Source organism: Paroedura picta, chromosome 10 (assembly GCF_049243985.1).
Source record: "Paroedura picta isolate Pp20150507F chromosome 10, Ppicta_v3.0, whole genome shotgun sequence".
NCBI classification, from domain to species: domain Eukaryota; kingdom Metazoa; phylum Chordata; class Lepidosauria; order Squamata; family Gekkonidae; genus Paroedura; species Paroedura picta.
The window spans coordinates 3053358-3065734 of record NC_135378.1 but is presented as its reverse complement, the minus strand read 5'-3'; the positions used below and the strand labels follow the sequence as shown (position 1 = coordinate 3065734).

Genomic DNA, 12377 nt, shown 5'->3' with positions numbered 1-12377 from the left:
AAAAGAATTAAACAGCTGTGTCAAAGGGAGACAGACTCACAGCTAGGCTTCTGGATTAATAGAAAGCTTTATTGGAAGTAGATCTGAACACTCCGACGTCGGTAGTCAAATCTAATCGATACATGGCAAGCAAGCAGTTATCAATGCATCCTTCCCGTCCAAATTCTCCCTCTTTCCCAGGGTAGCATCACCCCCCTCTCACAGGTGCCATCCTGGGCTTCCTGCCAGACCGTCTCTGGCCCGGCTGGCCTTGGGGGACTGGCGCCCTCCCTTTCAGGTAACAAAGTACAGAGCAACATTTGCAGGAAAGTGTCACAGCGTGAAAAGATACACAAAGCAGTGTGAAATAGTTCAGGGTTGTAAAAAGGATTACAAAAGGTTCTTCAAACAACACACATCAAACCAACATGGAGTTTCTCTGGTCAACCACAAATCATGGCAGAGATCAGAGGGGCTGATCCTGACAAGCTGGAATTCAAAACAAGTTCATTTGTAACTGGGTAAGTGATTGATTCAGCCAAAACATAAATGAGAAGAGAAATAAAAGTATGAACACCTTGGACAGATTTATATACTGCCCTCCCCTGAGGATAAACATTAGATATGCTTACTGGAAAACTTGGTTTGATTCCTCGCTCTTACATATGCAACCAGCTGGGTGACCTTGGGCCAGTTACAGTTCTCTCAGACCTCTCAGCCTCACCTACCTAACAAGGGTTCTGTTGTGGGGAGAGGAAGGGTAGGCAATTGTAAGTCATCAATATGGCTAGCACATTGGATCAAGCTACAGTTATGGTGAATCTTTTTAAAAATTGGTTTGCTTTGGGATGCAATTTTTTGTCCTTGGTGAAATTTTGGGTTAAAGCTATCTTTCATTTGTTTACTTTACCATGATCACAGTTGTTTGACTGAATTGCCTTCTTTTAATAATAGTAATACCCTTTATAGTTTCATAGCAAATTCAATTTTCTTTACATAATAGCTTTCCAGAATAAAAGGAGACATTGGCCATTCCACAGATAGAAGTGCTGCTCCACTAGTCCACTGTGTGCGTCTCCTGTCAGCCTCTTTTCTGCTCACAGGGGAGAAAGGTGGTAAGTTGAAGAAAAATCCGTATTGTAAAATCTCTTTATGCTTGATCTCATTCAGCCCCCTTTGCATCTGACTGGTTCATGTTCAGGTGGTGAGGTTGACTTGCAAAGCATTTAAATGAAAGTTTAAATAATATTGATCCAACTATGATTATCACCAGGTCCTGTCACAGCTGGAATTTAAGTTATATTTTAACCAGGATCAGGAGGGGTATTTTCTTTTTATTATTTATTTTTTATTTTCATAAAGATAGAAATATAGAATAGAGACAATATAAGTTATTAATACAGAGAATAGTAAAATATAGTCTTCGTTTGGAAATATAAGACCCTACATTAACTATACAATGGTATAAACGTTTGCCCAAAGCTAATAAACTTTTTCATGTTTCCACCACGTTTAAGAAGAGAAGCCTACTTTGTTACCACCTTTCCAACATTTGTTAGTAAAATATAGTCTTCGTTTGGAAATATAAGACCCCACCTTAACTACACAATGGTATGAACTTTTGCCCAAAGCTTATAAACTTTTTCACGTTTCCACCACGTTTAAGAAGAGAAGCCTACTTTGTTACCACCTTTCCAACATTTGTTTACATAGTTTTTAACAATTTTAACGGTAATTTTTGGTGTCCCATAACACCTATAAAACAATTTATACTTAACACAATCTTAGAGCCATCCACATTTCCACCACATTTAGGAAAAGAGGCCTACTTAGTTGTACAGAAGAAAAATATATAAGTTGTTATATAAGTATAAGTTATATAAGTATAAGTTGTTAATATAAAAAATGGTAAAATAAAGTCTTCGTTGGTTACATTTACACCTCCTCGATTAGGTGCCTCCTTATAGTTATGCTTTAAATTTAGACTGGGAGTCACTGCGGAGATATATTTAATAATACAGATTCAGCTTGCATAAGAAATCTAAGACCCCACACTAACTACATAATAGTATAAACTTACAATGAGCAGTAAAATATAGTCTTCATCTGTTATACTTAAACCCACTCCATTAGGTGTCTCCTTTTAGTTAAGCTTTAATTTTAGGCTGGAAGGCACTGCGGAGATATATTTAATAATACAGATTCAGCTTACTTAGAAGATCTTAGACCCCACATTAACTTCTTGACCCTAGTAAAAAAGAAGAGAAAGAAGGGGAAAAGCCTCACTTTTTCGTGACATTACCTTGAAAATGTACAAGAGAATAACGAGAACATTTCGGTCATTGCTTCTCCTTTCCCTTAATACAGATTCAGCTTACATAGGAAATCTGAGACCCCATGTTGACTACACAGTGGTATAGACTTTTGCCCCAAACTTATAAGCTTTTTCACATTTCCCCCATATATAGGAAAAGAAGCCTACTTTGTTACCACATTTTGAACGTTTGTTAACATAATTTTTAGCAATTTTTACAGTTCCTTTTAGGGTCACATACATCTATAAAACATTTCATACTTGACACATTCTAAGAGCCATCCTGACAGGTATATTTTCAGATTTGAATTAAATGCTTAACATTAAACATTTTTTGCAGAACAGTATGAGCTTTGGCCCTATGGCAATATACTAATAAAGAAGAAATAAAGGGGAAGAAGCCCCGTTTTATATTTCCGGCACTTACAATTATATTGCCTATGTACCTACAGAAGAAAAGAGAAAAAAAAGGGAAAAAAAATTCAACCACTGCTTCTCCTTTCCCTTCCCCGGTCTTCTTAAGGGGGTCTCATATCGAGGCTTGCTGCATCTTGTTGTTCCCGTAGTGTTCTGTCCAGTTGGCCTTTGGCGTAGAAAGTGCAGTTGTACTCTTTCCCGCAGAGTATGCATCGATGAATCTTGAGGCAGTTGCACCTCCTGGACTCCGATATCAATACAATTTTTTTCCTGAGAAGCTCCTTTAAATCGATTACTTTCACAGCAGATCCATATATCTTTTGATTGGTTCTTGCATACTGTTGCTTTGAGATGGCTGTATGTCTTTTTAAGAAGGATGACCTTATCTAGGCTGCAAGGCTCCGACATCCCCCTTTCCATCTCCATAATTTTAAATTTCTCTTCTGCTGATGGTTTTCCACCTTGTTTAGAGCTATCATCAGCCACTGTTATTGATCCATCATTCCTGTTAGAGACTTCTTCCTTGCCGTCTTGGATCTCCTTGAAAATATTTTTAAACAATCCTTCTGTAAATGCTTTCAAATCTTGGGTTTGTTTTTCTATTAAATGAGCCATTCTTTTTAACATAGACAGGTTTTAGACTTGTCAGTCAGCAATCAATCTCAGACAATTTTGCAAATAGCCAGTAGAGGTCCTACACAGTCCTAAGCGAGAGCAAAAGTCTGTTTTGACCTCCAACGTTCCTGGCACTGGCATGTGACGTACTGAAGTCAGTAAAGCAGATATTCTCGTACTGGAGCAGAATTCTCGTGAGATCCTCCCACCCACGGCTCTTATCTCTTATCACCGAAAACCAAAACAATTGCAGTAAGAGCTATTGCTAATTAATTTGAGTTGATTTAAGTCCTTCTTCTGCTTAGGAAAGAGAATTAGCCTGCCTCATAACAAGGTGGCTTCAGGCAGAGCAAAAGGGGGGGGAAAGAGAAACGAAAAAATACTTGCGGTCTCTGTGCTTTAATTGCGGTCTCTGTACTTTAATTGATATCTTGGAATTGAGCAGATGTCCTCCCCTCAGTTCACAGCGTTCATTTGTAGTAAATCGTAGTGGAGGGTTAAAGCAGATTCTTTAAGAAAGAAAGAAAAGTCCAAGATAGAATATGGCGGTCGTCCTCTTGATCCGAAACGCTGGCAGCCTGTAATACGGGGAGATATACTCCCTAAAGGATTGGAGACGGCCCCAAGAGTTCCCTAGGACTTCCTGGGTAGAAAGGTGAGGTGGGGTTTGCGTACCCCTCCTCTTTTCTGCCAATTGCTTCCACAATTGGCCCCTGTCAGGCTCCAGTGATTGCACTGCAATCCTCTCAGGACGACATCTTGGCCACACCCAGGAGGGGTATTTTGTTGATTCTTCTACATCAGCTTCTACGTCAGAAGTTGTTATTCAAGCTAGTTAGACCACACTTATGCTCACTCAGGTAGAGCTATGAGGAATTTTTCGCATGTCTTCCTGGACTGGCCCTTCAGGCTTGTGTAGCCCTCCACTCAGGTAGCAGGCTTATGTCTATTTCCACTAACCTGATTCTTGTCCATAGATCTTTGTCCATAGTGTAGGGCTAAATCATGGAAACCTTGGAGCAGCAGCAGCTCAGGATATTAGGACTGCTTACCTTGCCTCTTTTAAGATTCCTTAGGAGGATAAAAAAAAAAATAAGAGGAAGAGCTACAGAAGAGTACCTCTTCCCAGCCAGATGGAGGCACAGTCTAGCCAGGTACAGTGAAATAATAGATGGTGCTGACGGAGCCAACAGAGGAGAAGACAAATCTTGAGGTCCCTTCACAGAAGTGACCATGGACCCAATAGGAAGCCTCCAAGGCAGGGAGACCACGTCTCCTTCACAGACAATTGAGCAAACCTTCCAGGGCTGAAGGGAACCCCAGGGTTTCATGAAACCCTGGTTGAGAAAGCCTGATCTACACAATCTCCCTGGAGCTGTTTCCATTCCAGACCGTTACAATGGACGCTTCTGCACAGAAAAAACAAAGGGCAATACATATTTCAACCACATTGAAGAGGCAGCTGCAATGGTGGATGGTACTGTAGAATCTCTCCACAGGGATGTCCTTCCTTCTATGAGACCAGATAATTGTAACCACAGATGGCAGCAAAGGGGCTGGGGGCCCATTTTGGTGGGAGCACAGCTGAGAGACGGACATTGGCAGGTTAGGTCATAGCATAAACTGAAATTGTTGTTCATGTAGTTTAAAGGCATTACTGTGGGTCCTATCCTCTGCTGCCAACAGGAATCTTTCCCTGCCCTATTCAACCTTTCAAATACTTAAAGACACCAATCATGACCCCTCTCAACCTCCTCTTCTCCAGGCTGAACATTTCTAAGTCCCTCAGCCTTTCCTTACAAGGTTTGGTCATTCTTGTCACTCTCCTCTGAACCTTCTGAATTTTGTCCACATCCTTTTTGAAGTGAGGCCTCAAGAAATGCACACAGTAGTCTGTTTGCAGTAGACAGTGGGACTATGACATTTTGTGATTTTGAGGTGATGACTCTGTTGATGCAGTCCAAGACTGCATTTGCCTTCTTTACTCCCACATCACACTGTCTGTTTATATTTAGCTTATCGTTCACAAGTACCCCAAGATCATATTCACACACACCCAGAAGTTTATCTCCCATCCACTATGCATGCTTGTCATTTTTGTGACCCAGATGTAGAATTCTACACTTCCCCATATTGAATTAAATAAACAAACATCCACTGAGTGTCAGGAACCAGGCTGAACTTAGCCTGCAGAGTCCAAGATAAAGACACATCCGAGATCCAACAGGTTGTTGTAAATCCAAAGAGAGCTTTATTAGACAGAGTCCACAGAACGCTAGAGCAAGCCAAGATCTTCCTAAGCAAAGATCTTGATAATAACAAAGAACAATAGGAAACCCAGGGCAGATATAGAGCCCAGCACATAAGGGAGGGGGTACATAGGCATTTTGGCGGGAGAGCAAGAGGGCAGCAAAGGTGAGTTGATTCCCAAGAGACCAGATGGCCCGGAATCTTATCTAAGTCTTTGCCACATTGTTGAGACTTGGGCTCTCCGCAAGGACACTTATAGTGAGACTAGTAATCAATCCCGCTGCAGCCAAATCAAGCCCGCTTACTGTGGGTGGGTGTCTTTCCTTGGCGTCGGTGTTTCAGCGGTGGCTGGCTTGGTCGGCGGCGGCGGCCTGGTTGGCGGCTTGGTCGGTGGCGGCGGCGGGCTTCTTTCGGCGGTGGCAGGCTTCTTTCGGTGGCCACGGGCTACTTTCAGCGGCGGCGGGCTTCTTTCGGCAGCGGCGGGCTTCTTTCGGCAGGGAGCCCCCGGCAGCTGCGCTTCGCGCGACTGCTGGGGGCTCCCTCGGGCGGCGGCCTGACGCGGCGAGAGGCGCTTTGCGCCTCTCGCTGCATCAGGTCGTCAGGCATGGAACCCCCAGCAGCCGCGCTTCGCGCGATTGCCAGGGGCTCCCTCAGGCGGCGGCCTGATGCGGCAAGAGGCGCTGTGCGCGGCTCGCAGTTGCTGGGGCTGGGAATCGGAGGGACCAATCGGCAGGCGCTTCGCGTCTGCTGATTGGTCCCTCCGATTGTCTGTCGTGAGGAAGGGTCCAATCTGGACCCTTCCTCATCACGGACAAAGCCCACCTCAAGGCCCCTTAACCATTTATTTAGTCCGTGGCACCCGTGGCGCCACGGGCGGTTTAAAGATTGATACAACGGAAAATTCCCGCTGGGAAAGGGAAGGGAGGCCAGGAGCCCACAGGCAGATTTATGGGTTTATGGCCTTGGCTTTACCAGGCTGCTGAGAAGCAAAGAGGCTTGCAAGAAAATGAAACTTAGCTGGTATGAATTGTTCATGACACTGAGTTTCCACAATCTAATAAGGCCGTTACTCGGTCAAAGAAGGAAGCCAGGTTGCTTTAGCAGGACCTGTTGGAGGCAAATCCTTGCTGACTTCCCCAGATCAACAAACTGTTATTCAGATGACTGTTGATCACCGCTTTCAAAATCTGCTCCATTACCTTCTCTGCAATTGAGGTCACACTCACTGGCCTGTAGTTTTCTGGGTCATCTCTCTTCCCTTTTTTGAAGATTGGGATAACAGTTCCTCTCCTCCAGTCTTCTGGCACTTCTCCAGTCCTCTAAGAGTTCCTAAAGATGATGGGTAAAGGTTCCAATAGTTCTCCAGAAAGTTCTTTGAGTAAGGTGCATGCTCAGTGAATTTGAACTCATCCAGTGCAGCCAGGTGCTTCTTGACAATGTCACCTGCCACCTTGCTTACTACCATCTGTAGATGTATCCATATTCTTCTGGGGAAACTCAGAAGCAAAATAGATAGTGAGCCGTTCAGCTTTTTGTCCTCTTTCAGAGTCTCCATCTTCACCCAGTTATGAGCCTATTGCCTTGTTTACCTTACGTTTGCTCCTCCCATATCTGAAAAAAGCTTTTCTTCTTATAGTGGGCTTCCCTGACCAGTCTCAGCTCACTCCCAGCTTTGGCCTCCCTGATGATTGATCTACAGTGCCTAGTAACCTGTAGGTACTCGTTTTTAGAGTTCTGTCTTTTCCTCCATTTCTTGAACACTTTCTTTTTCTTTCTTAGATCTTCTTGAAGTTCTCTGTTCATCCAAATAGCTTCTTAGATCCCTTATCTTGCTGGAATATTCATGGCTTGAACTTGCAATAGCTCTTGTTTAAGGAGAGCCCACCTGTCACTTGCACCTTTCTCTTCCAACATTCTTGATCATGGGATTACTCTCATCGTGTCTCTGAGTTTATTAAAGTTCACCCTACAAAGGTCTAACACATAAGAAATTCTAGGAAAACATGGCCACTCCCCTTCTTATACTCCCTGCTATGATTGGGCTCTTTGGCACCCAAAGCGGCCGGTCGCTCCCGACGCAGCCAGTGCTGCGCTGTGGGGGGGGGGGGGGGAAGGGCAGACGCAGGCGTCGGAGCACCGGTCGCACCTCCCCTCCCCTTCCCCTGCCATCCGCGGAGCTGGCTGTGTCGGCAGCGACTGGCTACTTTAGGTGCCGAAGAGCCCAGCCCTACTTCCCACCTCCTTCAACCATCCACCAGCTTTTGCCTGTTAGTCAGTATTAAATTGAGTATGATGGAGCCTCTCATAGGTTCTTCCACCATTTGGTAAATGATATTGTCAGCCAGGCAGGTCAGAATTTTGCCCGACCCTGGAACCTTAGCAGAGTACACATCAAATTGAAGTCACACATAATTACAAAGCCCTTTTGTCTGGATATTCGATCAAGTTGCTTAAGGAAGGCAGCATCCACATCTTTACCCTGGTTAGGTGGTCTGTAGCAGATGACAACCACTAAACTTTGTTTTTCCCTCCCTTACCTTTGCCCAGATTGTTTTCAACAAAGTTTCACTCTCCTCCTCTAGTACCTCTTGACAGGCAAGTCCTCACATACAGTGCCATTCCACCTCCTCTTGCCAGTTTGGTGTAGTGGTTAGGAGTGCTGACTTCTAATCTGGCATGCTGGGTTCGATTCTGCACTCCCCCACATGCAGCCAGCTGGGTGACCTTGGGCTCGCCACGGCACTGATAAAACTGTTCTGACCGAGCAGTGATATCAGGGCTCTCTCAGCCTCACCCACCCCACAGGGTGTCTGTTGTGGGGAGAGGAAAGGGAAGGCGACTGTAAGCCGCTTTGAGCCTCTTTCGGGTAGGGAAAAGCGGCATATAAGAACCAACTCTTCTTCTTCTTCTTTGACCTCTTTGTTTCTTTTGAACAACTCATATGCACCCCTTACTGCATTCCAGTCCACCTTCTGCAATGCCTACTAAATCATCTCTCTCTGTCTGCATGAGAAGCTTGAGCTCTTCCTTTTGATTGCCCATGCTGTGACTTCCAGCTGTTACTGCACATTCTACAAGAGTGGCAGCAACTTTAACAGCAGTCACCACCAGAGTGCCAGTGGAAGAAATATGTAGAACACAATTTGGTCATCCTTCTCTAACTTTGTTACACATCAGAACATTGATCAAGCAGGTTCAGCAGAAGGGCTTTTGGTAGAAGGGTGCTGAAACAAGTGGTTGTGGACCACAACTAGAGCAAGTTTTTTCACTACCCTGGAAAAACAAAGCTTGGACACAGCTAGCCAGTTTGGATGACTTTCCCTCCATTGAAGTAGAAAGCTTCTTCTCTTCAGCGAAGTCATCTGCTTCCCATTTCATGGAATGAATATGCATTGCTGACTGGCTTTATGCAGCAAATATTAGAGTTTAAAAATTATAATAGATTCAGATCCCTTTATTGGCATAAAATTTGATATGCATAAAACAAAATTTAAATGAGAAACAAATTCTGGGCATAGACAACAGTAATAAAGCCTTATGTCGTACAGCCGATCTGCAGCAGAGATAGACTGGTTGTCGAGATGATTGACAGGATTTTTGCAAGGTCCACTGTCTGAGAGGGCCCCTTTACACTCAGCAACATCTTCACTAGATGTTTCTCATCGATGCACAGATACTTCAGTTTTCCCATAAAACCCCCCAGATAATGATGGATCATCTGAAATTTGGGGCAGTTGAATGATAGGTGGCTAAGGGAATCTGGTACATTGCACCTGTGCAGGCAGCTTCTCTCATTTCGAGGGATTTGAAGGAAGCAGCGTCTTGATAGGTTTGAAGGGACGATATTTAGGTGCGCAAGCAGAAAGGCCCTTTTAAGGGAATACTCATCTAACACTTGAAGATATAGGGGCATTCATTTATAAGACCAGGGGATGTCCCAATGGCCTGGTGAACAGATCCTGTGGGCTGATGTGCCTATTATCTGAATATCCTGGTCTTCTAGTCTTTTAGTGATCAGCTTCAGGACTGTGCTCTCATCATAATTGTCTCTAGAGTAGATAAATCTAATCCTAAACAAAGTTTATGAAAATTTACTGTGTTAAAGCCCTTAATAAAATAGGGATCTCCTAAAATATTAGAAAGTAGAGATAGTGGAAGAGAATTGTAAAAATTATAATAATAAATAGGTAAATAAAATCTTTGCGTATGAGATAGAAAAGAACAGGAGAGCCAGCCTAGGTCACCCAGGACTCCATGCTTACAAATGTGCATAGCCCTACTTGAGTGAGCACAGGCATGGCCTAGCCAGCATGGCTGACTTCACTCTGCTGAAGAGAAGAAACTTTCAGGTAGGTTCCAGTGTTTCGTTTGTGGGGGTAAAGTTGGGTGAGGTTGATGGTATTTGAAATCCATGGCAGAATCTGCATTTTCAGTAAGTAACCACATTTAATGGATGTTTTTGAAGACTTTTGGCACTGCTGCCTTTTACCTCTGTTGATCTATATAATATGCCAGATTTTTAAATAGTGTTTGATGTTTTGATATCTGTTTGAAAATATTTGTGTATGTTTGCATTATATACAAAGTGAAGTGCCTTACATGAAATTTCTCTGCAGTGCGGGTGCCTGATAAAGATGTCCGGGTCAGCGTCAAAGCATTAGCCGTCAGCTGCGTGGGAGCAGCTGTTGCTCTCCACCCTGAAGCTTTCTTCAGCAAGCTGTATAAGGCACCTCCTGAAGCTAGAGAAGAAGAATATGGTATGTTGAGATTTGTACCACTATTACATTATGGTCTTTCAAAGGTCTGTTGTTGGTTTTGGCCCCTTAAAAATTGATAGAGATTCAGTGTTCGCTGAGTAGAGACTGTTATGCACAAGTACACGAATTCCATCAACTCAATTGCTGTTGCCAAACTTGAGAAACTAGTTATTCTTCCACTTCTCCAGAGACTGTTACTTCACTGCACTATGGGAGGACAGAATGGAGTCTGTACTTTGCTGCTGCTGCAGGCCCAGCAGGAGGAAGTCACATGAAATCAAAGAGGATTTAAAGATGCTCATTTTTAGCTAGATAACAATCTTCCCAATCAGAGCAGATCCGCTCAGAGGTGGCTCTTAGTAGGGAAAGATATTAGAACATAAGCAGATGACACTCAGCCCTTCCTCCAGGTGGATGGCCGCCCTGACTCTCCCCCAGAAACATTAGCCAGCTGCCTGGAAGCAGTAACAAGATGGCTCAAGCAGAGTCGTCTGAAGCTCAGTGCTGCAAAGATGGAGGTCCTGTGGCTGGGGAGGAAGGGTCCATGTGAGGAAGCGCATCTGCCCACACTGGATAGGGTGCAGCTCTCAACAGCTCACTCCGCCAGGAACCTGGGTGTGATCCTGGATGCTTCCCTCACAATGGAAGCCCTTGGTCGCAAAGGTAGCGCAGCTGGCATTCTACCACCTCCGCCAAGCCGAACTACTAGTGCCCTACCTGGCCTCGGAACACCTAGCCACGGGGATCCATGCGACCGTCACCACTAGACTGGACTTCTGTAACTTGCTGTACGCTGGCCTGCCCTTATCCTTGATAAGCAAACTACAGCTGGTCCAAAACGCAGCGGCCAGGGTGTTCACAGCAACACCGTGGAGGTCCCACATTCAGCCCATTCTCCATCAACTACAGTGGTTGCCAGTTGAATTCCGGATCAGACTAAAGGTTCTGGTAATTACCTTCAAGGCTGTACACAGTGTACCTGAGGGAACGCCTCCATGCCTTTGCCCCTCAAAGAGCTTTACTCTCCACCACCACTAACCAGCTACTGATCCCTGGCCCTAAAGAAGCCTGGCTGGCCTCAACCAGGGCCAGAGCCTTCTCTGCCCTGGCCCCCACCTGGTGGAATGAGCTCCCAGAGGAGATCAGGGCCCTTATGGAGCTCAAGCAGTTCTGCAGGGCCTGCAAGAGGTAGCTCTTCCGCCAGGCATTTGGTTGAGACTGAGCAACAAACCCAGTAACCCCTTCTCCATCCCTCCCAGAAATCTACTGATGCATTCTAGCCCTGGACCTGTTTGCACTGTTATAGTCTATTACCTCTGTTATAGTTATTACTGTTATTATTGTTGTAGTTATTTATGGAAAAACTAAGTTCCATGTATTGCTTTGTTAAATTCCATGTAAACTGCCCTGAGCCTGGGGGGAGGGTGGTATATAAATACAATAAATAAATAACATTTCATTCATTCATTCATTCATTCATTCATCACCCTCCATGAGTCTCAGGGCGGTTTACATAAAACGTAGAAAATGGTACATAGAATTTAGTTTTTCATACCAATAATAATATTAACATTAGAACTATAACAGAGGTAACAAACTATAACAATGCGAACAGGTCCAGAGCAAAACCCTAGTGCATTTTTGGGAGGGACGGGGAAGGGGCCTTGTAGAATTTGCTAGTCACTCAGTCTCAACCAAATGCAGGGTGGAAGATTTCTGTTCCCCATCTGTGGAAGACATTATCCTTGCAAGGATTGTGTCTCCTCCTTGCTCAGTGTATATACAGTATTTGCTAGCGTATAAGACTACGTTCCCCCCCTGAAAAACATGCCTCCAAGTGGGGGGGGGTCGTCCTATACGCCGGGTGCACTTCAGTTGGGATAGACATAGCTGCCCATAGTGGCCCATAGTACTATAATGTAATGTAACAAGCTCTATATTTTGAGTGGAAATGTTGGGGGGTCGTCTTATACACCCAGTTGTCTTATATGCCGGCAAATACGGTACATACTTTTTCCCTTATCCTGAGGAGGAGTCCAACACCC

At 44.4% G+C, this 12377-nt stretch overlaps 1 protein-coding gene across 4 annotated transcripts in view; it reads left to right on the top strand.

Annotated features, from left to right (window-relative positions):
* HTT (huntingtin) overlaps positions 1-12377 on the top strand; it is a 241735-nt gene that overhangs the window by 63840 nt on the left and 165518 nt on the right. For all 4 annotated transcript variants that reach the window (XM_077301601.1, XM_077301602.1, XM_077301600.1 and 1 more), the window contains 2 exons: positions 983-1094; positions 10192-10332. In XM_077301601.1, the coding sequence (XP_077157716.1) occupies positions 983-1094; positions 10192-10332 (253 nt within the window). The remainder of the gene's footprint in view (positions 1-982; positions 1095-10191; positions 10333-12377) is intronic.